Source organism: Condylura cristata, unplaced genomic scaffold, assembly GCF_000260355.1.
Source record: "Condylura cristata isolate star-nosed mole 26May11 unplaced genomic scaffold, ConCri1.0 scaffold00030, whole genome shotgun sequence".
NCBI classification, from domain to species: Eukaryota; Metazoa; Chordata; class Mammalia; order Eulipotyphla; family Talpidae; genus Condylura; species Condylura cristata.
Window position 1 is genome coordinate 25,869,786 of NW_004567131.1, and position 14,977 is coordinate 25,884,762.

A 14,977-nucleotide genomic window follows, 5' to 3' on the forward strand; every position below is an offset into this window, starting at 1 on the left:
TTGGTTCGTATGTTGTGTTGTAAACCAGTCTCACTCTATCACTAATTAATTAATTACTAAAACAGGAGTACTGCCCCTCCCAGAAGAGATGGTCCCATCCTGGATCAAGGGTACAGTGGCTGTGTGACCCTGCTGTCCCCTCTAAGCAGCTCTGCCAAGAGTGAGCCCTGATGTAACTATGATAATGTCTGGGTGATGCTGTTTCCAGGCAGGCGCTTCACTCACTGTTTGCAGAGGCTCTGTGTATGCAGGCTAGGGTTATATGGGAACTCAGCACTCGCCACTAAATTTTGCTGTGAACCTGAAGCTCCTTAAAAATGAAGTTTATTAATTTAAAAACCTATAAAATGTTTTATATATATAGGAATGGCCCATCTGCAAATCCAGAAAACAATCCTCACCTCCCAAGCTAAGCTTTCTTGGTCATTCTCCACTGTACCTCTTCATTTTAGTTTTTACATTGGTCCTTTTCTTCCCTGAAAGTGTCATGCTTATGTATTTGTTTATTTACTCAATGTCTGCCTTTCCACTGCCTAAACAAACATCCATGGGAACAAGGATCTCTCATCTTGCCTGCTGTAGAATCCCCTCTGACAAGATCAGTACCTGTCATAACATGTATTGATAAGTGACTATGCAAACACACACACACACACACATTCAGTCAACCAATATATTCATTTTAATGTGTATACATTCATTTCATATGCATTTATATATGTCATGCTACATGTGAATGAATAAATATTCCTGGAGATTTTTCCTTCATATCTGACTTTTATCCTGATCCTCTGAGAAGATAGTATTAATTCTATTTTTTAAATTTGTATTTGTATCAGCAAAATATCTTTAAGCACTTGCTGGGTAACAGACACCATGCTTACCTCTAAAATTAAAATAGTTAACTAATGAGGCCAAGTCTACTTGGCACCTTGCCTACTTATATCTCTTTGTCTGGCACCATAATCTGTGACATGACCTTGGTGTGCAAGAGGTGAGAGATTCTGACCCAGTCTGCACCCAACCAGAGTCATTGCCTTGCTGCATACTCCAGGGGGAGAGTGATGCTAACATTCCTGCGGTGTGTTTCAGCAACTTGGGAGTATATACAGTATCCTGGCTGCAATCTTGAATGTGGGAAACATTGAGTTTTCTTCTGTGGCAACTGAATATCAGATTGACAAGAGTCACATTTCTAATCACACAGCTCTGGAGAACTGTGAGTGTTACTGTCTTTTCAAAGCTGAACTCTTAAAGTTGAATGTTAAAAAGAACTTCATGCTTACAAATTAACTAATTACTGTAGAAAACATTTCTAAAGAATAGGCTTTCATGATTACTTTAGGAACTATTTACATTTCAGTAGAAAAACACAGAAAATATAATTAAAGTTTAGTGACGTGACCTGAAAAAGTTCAAGTTGTTATCTTGTAGATTTAGCATATTTATCACTTAGTAAGTAATGAAGAGCTATGTGTTTATTCTCATTGTGGGTGAATTTTCTTATACATGTTCATCCTGGGTTAATTAATTTTGTGATCATTTTCTATATGACACAATGTATATCATGGTATTTGCTTCAAATAAACTTTTCTCTTATAGCCAAGTTTGATGAATATTCCAATAATTTAAGGTTTCCCATTGATATAATCCAGTGACATAGCTGTTTTTAGAATATACTTTTTACTTTTAAAATCAGCATGTGCTTCTATGCATAATTCCATATATGTCATATGGAATCACCTGTCTTATTGGTTCTTTCATAACCAAGGATACCACTGCAAGCCCACCACCAAAGCACCATAATTCCTTTTACCACAGTCCAGTGTTTGCTACCCCCCCCCTCTGCTCCCCACTCCTATTCTACCCATCTGGTAGTATCAGTTCTGCAGTCAGACTTAAAGGCTTTGTTTGGATTTAGTTTTATCTGTTCCTTTGTTTTCTTTACATTCCACACATGATTGAAGTGATATAGTATTTGTCTTTCTTCTTCTGATTTAACTCAATAAGCACAACCCTACCCAGTTCCATGCATATCACAAATGGAAAAATTTCATCTTTTTTTTTAATAGTTGATGACTATTCAATTGTGTATATATTATATCTTCTTGATCCACACCTCTGCCCTTGAGCACGTATGTTGTTTCCATGACATGGCTATTGTAAATAGTGTTGCAGTGAACATAGGAGTGCTTCTATTAGTGTTTTTCATTATTTAGATAGTTACCTAAGAGTAGAATTGCTAGATCATATGGACTGGCTAGTAGAATTGCTAGATCACAGGTTAATATTTTGAGAAACCTCTGTACAGTTTTCCAGAGGGGCTGGACCAATCTATATTCCCACCAGTAATACTCAAGTCTTCTTTTTACTCCACACATTCAACAGTACTTTTCTTTCTAGTCTTTTGGATATGGATCATTCTCACAGATGTGAGAGGGTATCCCATTGTGGTTTTGATTTGCATTTCCCTGAAGACTGGTGTTGGCAAACACTTTTTCATGTGCCTGTTGGCCTTCTCTACATAGTCTTTGGATAAGTGTCTATTTAACTCTTCCACCCAATTTTTTATTAAGTTTCCATCTTCCTTTTTTGTTGAGTTGTATGAATTCTTTGTAGATCTTGGATATTAGCCCCTGGTCAGAAGTATGATGTGCAAATATTTACTCCCATTTATCATAGTGTCTTTTTGTTTTAGTGACAGTTACTGTGCAGAGCAGAATTTTAGCTTATGTACTTCCTTTGTTTCTCTTGTCATTCGAGATGAATTCACAAAGGCATCACTGAAGCCAATGTCATATCTAGTCTGTTTTCTTTTATGAGTTTTATAACTTTAAGTTGTATATACAAATATTGAATCTTTTTTGTGTATGGATACTATGCTTGTTTAGTTTCAGTATTTTGCAGGAGCTTGTCCAGTTTTCTCAACAGCATTTGTTGGAGAGAATTTCCCTCCTCCAGTGTGTACTCTTGACTCTTTTGTCATAGATTAACTGTCCATATAAGTGAAGTTTTATTTCTGGGCCCTCAGTTCCATTCTAGTGATCTGTGTATCTGGTTTACTTCCAAATCCATGCTGTTTTTATTATTGTTTTGATTAGCTTCTCAGTGTGACTTCAAGTTTATGTGGGGGTAATACCACCATTCTTCCTTTTTGTCAAGATAGTTTTGACTATTGGGGTCTTTTATGGTTCCATATCAATTTCAATAATGTTTGTTCTATTTCTTTGAAGTATGCCATTGAAATTTTGATAGGGATTGCATCGAATCATTATTTTGCCTTGGATAAGATGGACATTTTAGCAATGTTAATTTTTTTAATCCATGAACAGGGATATATATGTCCACTTCTTTTTGTCTTTTATTTTTCAGTTTACAGGTCCTCATATCGCTTGTTAATTTTACTTCTACATTTAGTTCTTTTTGATGTGATTTTAAATGGGACAGTTTCTTGATTTCTTTTTCTATCTCATTTACAAAAGGAACACAACTAATTTTTGTGGATTGATTTTGTAACCTTCTACTTTACTGTAAGATTTACTGTTTCAATTAGTTTTTTAGTGGAGTTTTTAGGGTTTTTTATGTGTATTATTATATCAAATTGCAGATGGCTCTTAAAATACATCTGTTTGGCTATATATCCCTACAGTCTCAATTAATTTCTGCATATTGTGTATATGACAAGGGTATACAAATTATATCAAATTAATTAATTACCTCTTAAAATTATTTAACATAAATTCAATAAATGTGTGCTTGGCATTACATAGCCATTCACCTGTTCAGATGTTTCATTAGGTCAGTCATTTTGATTTGGGAATTGCTGCATTACACAGTAACTTATATTTCACCAGTCAAGATAAGTAGACTGTTATAAAGAAGGTAGCATGGGATTCCCATTCAATAAAAATTTATTTTCACATTATAAACATTTCACATAATTATTTCATGTTATGTGATGAAGTTTAATTAAGACGTTTTTGGTCTAGGTAAGTTACTCTTTGCCATAACTTCTTCTAACACTGTCTCTGTTTCTGTCTATTTTTTAGCTGCCTCTTTGCTTTATATTCAGGCAGATGAGCTACAGGAAGCTCTCACTTCCCACTGTGTGGTCACTAGAGGAGAAACAATTATACGACCCAACACTGTAGAAAAAGCTGCTGATGTCAGAGATGCTATGGCTAAGACATTATATGGGCGTCTCTTTAGTTGGATAGTCAATCGTATTAACAGCTTATTGAAGTATGACACGTCACCAAGGTAAAAGATTTATAGCAACCTTTTCTCCCAGACGTCCATTAATATAAATATATTTTCTAATTTATTGATTTGTAGATCAATAAATGCTTTGATGATGCTTCTGATTGGTATCATTTAGCTATCAGCTATATTTTGAAGGACTGCTTTACTGCCTACTAGTACCACTTCATTGTGCCAGATAACTTAAAAAGTTTTAAACTATAGCAACATGAGTAAACAAAATTTTAATGTGACCTCCTTTAGGTATAATTGACATATCAGGTTTAGGTAGGCACCATAATGATTCAACGTTTGTATATAATGCAAAATGAGCAGCATGGAAAATCTAGTTAACATCTATCACCAAACATAGTTATAAAAATGTTTCTTTTGATGAGAATTTTTAAGATCTACACCCTCAGCAACTTTCAAATATGCGGTACACATCAGTAGTAGCGATGCTATACATTACATCCCAGGACTTGTTTTCTAATTTTTGAGTGGAAGTTGATTTTAGGTGTATGTTTTGACCTTCTTAACACATTTCACCCATTCCCCACCCCAACTATGACAACCACAAATCAGTACTTTGTATCTATGAACTTAGTCTTTTAATTGTTTTTTTGATTCCTCATAAATGAATTATGTGGTAGCTATCAATGTTTTTGATGTGACCTCTTAACTATTACTTATGTATTTTAATATAAAGTAAACTATGAAATATTTTGCATAAGGTAACAATTCAACAGTTCTATTTTTGTTTTTAGAATTAGAATTAAATCTTGAAAGCAAGAAAAAAAAACTTTTTTTTTTTTCATATTTTAACTTTCATTATAACCCCATGAGGGAAGGTATTATGACCTCCAATGAAATTTGATCCAAAAATACTTAAAAAAAAATAGAAATTGGTAGAGCCAATATATGAGTGATAATACCGTTGGGCTATCTCCATCTTAGAAATAAAAATAATTGCAACTTTCACTGACTGAGTGTTCTCTGTATGCCAAGTTTATTCACAGATGTAAGTCCTTAATTTGCATCAAAAGATTTGCTCTATCTTGTTACACAGTCTCTAGAAATTGTATGTGAACAAATAAAGTGGATACCTATTTTAAGATCTCTTCATTCAGACTTGCTTACTAAACAAGAGACCATTTTTATATATATTTCAGGCATTCAATTTATTATAATTTTTCCACTAAAATACACATTATGCCATATTACCCACTCAAAATTATCCTGAAGTATGTGTCTTTACCTCCCTATTAATTTTGCCTTATTTGATTGAATCTGCAACTCATGATCCAGGTGGCCCTTTATTATTTCACAACTGTCATAGTTCATATGTTCACTTGTGTTGATCTATATAATGCCATGCTTTCAGGTGGTAGTGGAAATATTCAAGAATTTTTCAATTTATGGATATTCCATAGAATGTAAGCAAGATATTCAAGACCTGATTTCATTTTGTTGTCATCTGTGTGTTTGACACTAATGGTAATCATAGGGTTTGACTTCCAAATAAATAGGTGATCTGTTCAAGTCCCACTATAACCCAATCCATACGCTAATGAAAAATAAATTTTAGAATTTTATTTTTTATGGAATGTTTAAAAGAAAGATGTCTATTTTAGTTGATTTTCAGAAAAAATATAAACAAGTATGTTTAAAAATGAAAGAAAAGATGTAGCTCAGCAATTCTCTTTATAAATGACTTGTATCAACTCATTACTAGTAAATGTTTAAAAAATAAGAAAAATTTTAATGATTAAAAATTTAAAAGAGATCATTCTAGTATTTCTGTTTAATCAATCTAGATTTACAATAAAATTTCAAAAGGCCTGTCTTCAGTGCCTGGCTTTTCTACCAGCTTGATATGTGATTCTGGGAAAGGTTTTGCATTTCTATGTGTCTCTTCAACTTCATACAAATATAAATAAAGGCCTCATATAAATAAAGGCATCAAATGAAAAGTCAGTGGGCTTAGTTATTGGTAGGTAACTCAGAACCTTTTGACACCTCTGTCCTTTACTCCACAATTTAAAATGAATATATTAATTAGTATATACCCACCCAAATATTGCACATAGCTGTGATTACAGATTCCTTGAATGCCACTGACTGATCCCTGTTTAAGAATCCCTGAATTAGATCATCTAGAAGGTCCTCCTGGCCTACCACATCACTATACCAGTTAAATATTCATCTCAGTGGGATTCTATGTGATGAGATAGTAAAGGAATAATCTTTTTCACTAAACCTGTACATATTTTAAGTTGACAATTGCCTGATATAACTAGTTATACTTATTGTTAAAAAAAAAAACAGAACTTTTCAGACATACTCAGGTAGCCTTCTTTTTTGTCAATTCTATCACATACTCAGTGTCTATAAATCTGCAGCCTGAATTCAATTCCCCCAAATATAGACAGTATCCTTTAGCTCACAGCATGCAGTAGCTAGCTGTCATTTCCAAATCACTTCCTCACACAACCCTAAGAGTAACCTAGATTACATAATTAGTGAGCAGAAAGGGAAATGTTTGTACTTTCCTTTTTAAACTCACATGAAAATAACCTTGCAGTATATATATTCTTTGGGGGAGAGGCAAACTTTTTTTCTTTTTCGTTACAGCTTTATTTATTTTATTTTTTTATATTATAATAGTTTATTTTTACATCATTTTGTACATTTTTTTTCATCCCCGAGGGTTTCCCATCACCAAGTCACCCATGTGCCATCACCATAGTCCCGTGCACTTCCCTCCCCCCCACCCCCACCTCTGTTTTTGATCCCATTCCCCACTCCACCCCCACAAAATGTCGGAAGAGGCAAACTTTTAAACTGAGTATCAAACCTCCAGTGTTGTAGAAAAACAGGAACAAAATTTATATTTATATTTTACCATTTATAAAATGGTAGTAATTGTGTTTTTAAATATTTATTTCATAAATGAATATACCTATCTCCAGTTACCATTGGTTCTATGTTTAAAATTCTGATTGAATCATCCAAAAATAAATAGTTCTTTAAAATATTTTAGCAAGATCTTTTTAAATTGTTGTTTGTTCTGAAATAAAAGACTAAATATATGCTCTCCAAGAATTTTTCTCATGTGATTTTTATTGAACATATTTTTGCTGCGTTCTCAATGCTAGCTGGGTTTTTTTTTAATGATTCAAGACTCAATCAAGTTGCTGCTCACAAACGCATAGGGGAAAAAAGTTTCTTTTAAGTACATAAGATACTATAAGGATCATTTCTATAGGGAAATGTTTATATAAGACAATGTTGTGTCATTTACATATTGAAATCAATGCTACCTACTTTTCTTTTATGTCCTATGTAGGGAAACTTCGTCAGTTAAGAAAATTTCCCTCTAAGTGTCTATCCTGGTAGTAGTTTCTTAATTAAGTCACAAAACTGTACTCCCTTCCTTCAGAACTGAAAATAATAACTCTTTAATTTTCCAGTGGAAATGGTGATGAACTGAGCATTGGCATTCTGGACATATTTGGATTTGAAAATTTCAAAAAAAATTCCTTTGAACAGCTGTGCATTAACATCGCAAATGAACAAATTCAATATTATTTCAATCAGCATGTATTTGCTTGGGAACAGGTATGTGAAGATATTATAAAGATTCCTGCATGTGTATGTTATGTACCAAATTGTACTAATAAAGTAGCACATAAATCATAAAATTAAAGCTTTAAGCTGTTAATAAAGATAAGAAAAGATTTTCTTGCCCATAGTAAGCAAACCAGATGCAAACATCTCACATGAACTTATTGTCTTGATATGTGCTGTTGAATGTCCTCCAATGAAAATCAGTGTGTCCTACTCCAAAATCTAGCAATTCTGAGCCTTTGCAAACAAAGGAGTTTCCTTTGGAAATCTAAATAAGCAGATGTGTTCAACTGTAGTCTGCATAGCTGAAATTCTGTTTGAAATTTAAATATCCATCTAAAATGCATTAAACTTCAGAATTCCAGTAGCTAGGCAACAGAACACAAGGATAATAGGTTTGATGCAAATGCCATGAGATGGTAATTTTGCAAGGGTACAATGTGTGATTTATGATTCAGCTTCAAAAATACTCTTCCTTCGAGAAAAATCAGGGACTTTTCTTGAATTACATTTAAAAAAACTGTAGTATTAAAATTATTAAATTATTTTATCAAATCTGAAAGAAATAATCACTTTACATTATTTGATGCATTATCACCTTTAAATAGTTTTTCAGTTACTTTGTGTTTAATGATTAGAACTGAAGTTTTTATTTAAATTTAAGACATTAGAGATGCTGCATTTTACTTTAAATATTTAGGCTTACTGATAATTTACTTTGAAATTACATTTTGAAAACATGATCACAAAAGAAAATGTTTATTTATTTATTTACACATACAAGAGCTGGGGTGTAGACCAGGGGTTCATGGTGGGAGGGAACGGGGGGGGGGTGGTCTAGAGGATTCACCAGAGACAGAGTGGGGAGCAGAACAGAAGAAGCTACTGAAACACACTGCTAAGGGGAGTGGCTGGTGCGACAAGAGAGGTCTGTGCCACGTGGGTCACCTCCCAGACTGGAATTGAACTCATGCCGCAGTGGCTGGTGATAGCTTGATAGCAGGGAGACTTTAATCCTTGTGCCACCAGGGAAGCCTGAAATGTTTAGATCTTAACATTTCTTAGGACAAAAAAGGCCTTCGATTGAAGATTTTATCTGTTTGCCCAACTCTCATCTATCCAGGACCTTATCCAGCAAATCCTCAGTCTTTCTCTGTCAACTTCTGTCTTCTTCTCCACTCCTCTGCACTAATCTCACCCTCTGTCTACATATATGTTGAAGTGTTTTAAACATCTTTAAAAACGAACACCCTTCTGTACCCTACTTAGCTCTGTAGTCATGGACCCCTCTCCCCTCCCGAGCCAACTCCTTGCAGGCATATTCAGTATGTACAGTGTGGTGTTGGTTTCTTCCCCCCAAGGTACACTGAATCCGTCACCTCGGGCTGTGACAGTCCCCTCTCAGCTCATCAGTCACTATTGTCAGAAGCATTTTAGTCTCAACATTACTAACTTTCTGTAATTGTTAACCCCGTTGAAGATTGCTATTTCTAGAAAAACTCTCCTGTCTATGTGGTGTCTGTAACACCATCTTCATGTTTCTTTCTCTTTCACAGGTTCCTCCTTTACTTTTCTTGCACCATCCCCTAAATCAGTATGGAATGTATGGAATGTATGGAATCACCAGGGTATCTTTGTAAAATCCTAGTGCCTGTACCCGGCCTCAGACCACTTAAATCAGATCTTGAAATGAAATCCAGATGTCAATATTTTTAAAAGACTCTCAGTTAGTTCCAGTGTGCAGCCAAGGAGGATTATTGTCCAAAATGCTGGCTTCCTGGGTTTTATACTTTAGAACCTTCTCATACTGACTAAGAAGGATCATCTGTTTCCACTGTCTTCCAGCCTCTACATGCTAGTGGCACTGGGCTCCTCATTTCCAATCCACACCGCTCTCTGATTTCTTGGCCTCTGTTTAATTCACTTTCCAGAACTTTATCTAAAATTGAGTTAATCATCTTTCCTTCTCACTTGTAGTCTTTCTAGTAAATGACATTTTTACCAACATATTCAAATCAAAAGTGTTATATTTCATTTCTTAATATGGAAATTAAGAGAAAAATTCAGTGATACTTATTCATATTCCTCCCTCATCTGTGCGATAGTAAAAATATTTGAAAATACCATACCTTTTCAGAGTCGGACATACAGCAAATGCTTAATAAGTATTTATTGAATTAGTGCCATTTTGCTCTAATACCCTACAATGTTTATAGAATCCAGCCCAACACGATGCTGGAGTAATTTTCTTTTTTTAGTTTGGACTTTTGGGTAGGCAACTGTTAGGATTACCAGGTGCATCTCCATGTATTTTTCATCTGATTAATTCACAACTTGTGCTAACGACAACAAAAATCTTGTTGTTCTCTTTATGGGGTCAAGATTAGAATCTGATTTTGTTGAAACTGACCTTTATAATTCACTCTGAATGATAACCTTGAATTTATCCATAATCCTAATGTTCTTAATTCTTTGGTCTTTGGACTTCCTACAAATCAAGCTGTTCTACAAGACCCTTTTCAAAATATCCTTGAGAGGCTGTCATGACAAAAATTGTCAATTAAGTCCCTCCCTGGTGGCTCAGCACAAAGAAGCTTAGCACAGCACAAAGAAGCTTAAGCCACTTCCTCAAGAGTTCAATCCCCGCCTGCTCCGGAGGTGACCACATGGAGTGGCAGACCTCTCCTGACCGCCCGCTGCTCCCCTCAGCAGTGTACTTTGTCGATCTGCCTGTTCTGTTCCCACTCTGTCTCTGGTGAATCCTCTCACCCTCCACATCTCTGGTCTGTACCCCAGTTCTGTACAAATATATAAATAAGTCTTTTTAAAAAATTGTCAATTAAATGTAGTTGGCAATTAAAAGTTGTCCCCAATAAATTAAAATTTTAGCTAAGATACAGGATTATTCAAAGTACTTTGAAGATTTAAGTCCATTCTCAGTCCTTCCAAGTACTTTCCTTGAGTAACTACCCTAAGAGCAACTTCATTACTTTATATAAATGAAAAACCAGTATTAAACCAAATCATTAATGAAAGCAAAGGTCACATTTCAGGGATTCTGAATTTAAGCATAGGTTTCCGCTCACTTTCCTTTAGTAAAGCCATTATTGCTTATCAGTAACACAAAATGTCTCAATATCATGGCATACAAATGATCTGGTCAACTGAGCAAGACACCAATCCTGGGCAGCAACTTTACAAGTGAAACAACCTTTGATTCCCTTTAAGTCAACAAACATTTTCTTTATTGTCAGTTATGCAATGTTGAAACATAAGTTAAACTTTTCTGAAAGCATTTCTTATTTCACCCAAGTGTAACTTACAGTAGTATTTCCTTAGCCATGAGAATATTCCAAGCTCCCAGTGGTTGCCTGAAACCACAGATAGCACCCAACCCTATCTATACTATATTACTCTACACAGAGATACCTATCACCTATGATAAAATTTAATTACCAAATTAGCTCAGAAAGAGATTGACATTAGTAACTAACAATAAAAGGGACAATTGTAACAGTATGCTATAGTAAAAGTTCTATGGATGTGCTTTCTCTCCCACTTGGAATATCTGACTGTGTGGAATATTTTCATACCTCAGTTGATAGGGGGTATCCGAAACCATAGAGAGCCAAGCCACAAATAAGGGAGGGCTTCCATGCATACAACATCTATGGTATACTCCAGCAAAGCTGGTGATAAAAATCATTTGAAATACCATTTTCCCTTTACTTACCATTAAAACAATCATCAGTAGACTATATAACATTTTTAGTGACACAGTTTGACCTAGTTCACAGCTTTCTGGATAGATAGTTTTGTGTCTCTTGGAATGATTGACTCCGACTAGCCATTTGTATTAACTTGGAAATGTGTTCTTAAAACTAGGAACCCATTTACCACTTGCTGGCAGTTACACACTCTTCTCCTCATAACCTACCTTTCATGGATATAAGTTATATGCCTCAGAATCCCAACACTCAACCAAGAGCATCTAGAGCTTGTCTCTCTTTTGACCTTTGTAATACAAATGTTTGAAATATTTAAGTATCTGATCATATTAGCATTATTTCCTGTGTGTATATGTAATTCCTAAAAATTTTCTAGAGTTTGATATTTCATAATACTTAAAACTTCTATACTTTTCCAACATTAGAACTATGACTATATAATGACTTTACTAAAATTCAAAGTAATTATTTGAAAATTAGATAATAATACAGGGCGCTGCCCTGACAAATGGAATGTGAGGATAGTTGCAACCATTTAAAATTTGAGACGCAGCCAACCTCTTCTAAATGTATTGCAACTGAAAAGTGTATAATTTTTTAAATTTTATTAATTTTACAAATAAATTATTCATAGCTCAGCCTTCTCTGTTACAGTGGTCTATCAGGATTTTGACACATGCTATTTAATATTTTCCAAAAATTATTTTAGTTAGTGCAAAGGGCAGTGGACAAATTACCATTTTCAACAGAGGCATCTTTCTGCAGTATCCCTCACCCTGAATCTCCCTGGTAATTTTGTAGCTGAGACTTGGGGTATTTTTGGGGGGAGGGGGAGCAGGGGGTGGTGGCTTCTGGTTTTCTGTCCATGTAAAAGAGAACTCAGCAAAATCTAAGCATGTCGGAAAGTTTGATGTTCAAGTTCGAGTCAGGCTATTTCTAGTGCTTTTGTCCTATTTTGATTTTGTGTGTTGGTACAATCGTTGTGATATAGAAAAGAAATACAAAAGAAATGAACCCTATTCTCTAGAAGTTTGCATTACAAATCAAGGGAAATACACACCAACCATTCAACCCAAGGACATGAGCTTGAATTGGAACAGTTGCCAATTTGATTTAGAACCATTGGATACCCATAACACCTGTATGAGATTTTAAGATTTTGGTTTTTGCCCTTTTGCCTATTACACTTAGGATAAGCTTTCTCACCCATAATGCAGCACATGTATCAGTTATTAATGAAACTAAAGCTCATTTTCAAAGTGAGCTATTAATATTTGTTTCTGTGTACAGATGAGCTGCTACATATATCATTTATATATGCACTCATGGGTTTAGAATTACAAGTCAGAAGTCATTTTATAAGTAGGGAACTATTTGCACTACATAATGGAAACAATAACTGTAATTATGCCCCTGACTTCTCTTGCAGAAAGTGATATGTAAGATTCTCATCTCCAGCAGTTCATATTCTAAAGTTTAAAGCTCTTAATATTTTGAACATGAGCTCAAACACATAATTTGTAGCAATTGTAAAGAACAAAATTTGAATTATATAATATATACTTTTCAGTTGTTTTTTACAATATAAAGTAAAAAGAAATCAGGCATCTGATTTAAAATATTGTGTGGGGTAACTAAAAATAAACCCCTTCTAACTTTCTTCATATTGTTTTGCTTACAAAGTGCGATGCTTACAAAAATTTTATTTCACATACAACTTCACTCCTTTTTAAACAAATTGTATATGTGTGACGATGGTAGTAGTTGTCTTAGTTTAGCTCTCCAAATGATAAAGGTCATTATTTTTTAAAGATTTATTTATTTATGCATCCAGAACTGGGGTACAGAACAGGAAGACTGATGAAGTACACTGCTGAGGGGAGCAGAGGGCGGGTCAGGAGAGGTCTGCCGCGCCATGTGGTCACCTCCAGGGCAGGCGGGGATCAAACTCATGCTCAAGTGGCTTTAGCTTCTTAGTGCTGTGCTTTAACCTGCTGCGCCACCAGGGAGGGCCCAATAAAAGTCATTTATAGGAATTTTATTTAAGCACTAAATCAAGCACATGCTTAAGGAACATTTTAATACAACAAATCTTTTTAAAAACTTGGGCAAGTCTTGAGATAGTATTTGAAATAACATACAAATGTTCCACATGCTTCCCACAGAGGAAATGAATGTGGAAGTTGACATCTGGGTCTGACACCTGCAGCCTGCCCCTCTGGCTCTTCCAGGCAGTCTCTGGGGCTCTCTCAGACCCCTCACCCTGTGGCAATATCCATGCTGTACACAATCTATTTCTCTCTTTGATGAAGTTGGGTCAGCACCCTAATTATGCTATTGGGACTTAAGGCACTGATTTTGATAATTTGGGAATTTTTTTAAAGTTAAAAAAATGTTTTAAAGTTAAATATACAATTATGAGCATAGATCTAACCAACAACTGTAGTTGTGACATTAAAGCATACATGGACAGCCTAAATAAACATTTTTGGTAAAGGTTTAAACATGACAGTAAAGGAGAAATAGTTGAAAGTGAAAGAGAATCTGGTATAACAGAAAAACTTACATTGCTGAGTTCCTAACTGAAGTGCTTCCTTTTGCTATCCTGATACCTGTCAATAAAAGGTAAATTTGTAAAATCTTTAATGACTTTCAAAGAGTTTTCACAAATAGGTATAATATACAAAAAAAAAAAAACAACTATATTAGAACTTCCATTTCAACATGCATTACATGGCTCTGATACCTGTCAATAAAAGGTAAATTTGTAAAATCTTTAATAACTTTCAAAGAGTTTTCACAAATAGGTATGATATACAAAAAAAAAAAAACAACTATATTAGAACTCCCATTTCAACATGCATTACATGGCTCTTTTTTATTAAAGTGGAAGCTTGTCTGGGGAGCACTATTTAAAACCTCTTCTCTAATGTGCAGTAAAATATATATAAAGTAAAAACATGGACTTTCCAAAAACACTTTCTCATTAGTCTACCTGTCAAATTTTGCATTAATGACCTGTCATTACAAGTTAATAATGTCCATCATTCCCTGTGGCTTGCCATTCACTTTAACATAAAACCAACAGATTCATATTATTAACTTTGAGTAGAAAACACAGGTACAGGTCGATGTCATTCATACATTTTATCTGACATCAAGACTTTAGCACTTTGTTTTCTTCATTTTCAGTTTTAAAATACTTATTTAAGTCAAATGGTATGACGAAAGTGATAGAGAATGATTGCAAATATGGTAAAATGTTGGCCACTGAAGAGTTCGGGTAAAGGGGAATTGGGATCTCTTTGTGTAAGTTTTTCAATGTTTCTATAAGGTTGGAATTATTTCAAAATGAAGGTGGTAAAACGAAGTACTAACAG

General features: G+C 34.5%; 1 protein-coding gene across 1 annotated transcript in view; it reads left to right on the plus strand.

Moving 5' to 3' along the window:
• The window catches only part of MYO3A (myosin IIIA), a 121,885-nt gene that overhangs the window by 63,902 nt on the left and 43,006 nt on the right, over positions 1 to 14,977 (plus strand). Inside the window, exons 16-18 of the mRNA XM_004691308.1 lie at positions 1,093 to 1,219; positions 4,050 to 4,260; positions 7,713 to 7,860. Coding sequence (XP_004691365.1) covers positions 1,093 to 1,219; positions 4,050 to 4,260; positions 7,713 to 7,860 — 486 coding nt within the window. The remainder of the gene's footprint in view (positions 1 to 1,092; positions 1,220 to 4,049; positions 4,261 to 7,712; positions 7,861 to 14,977) is intronic.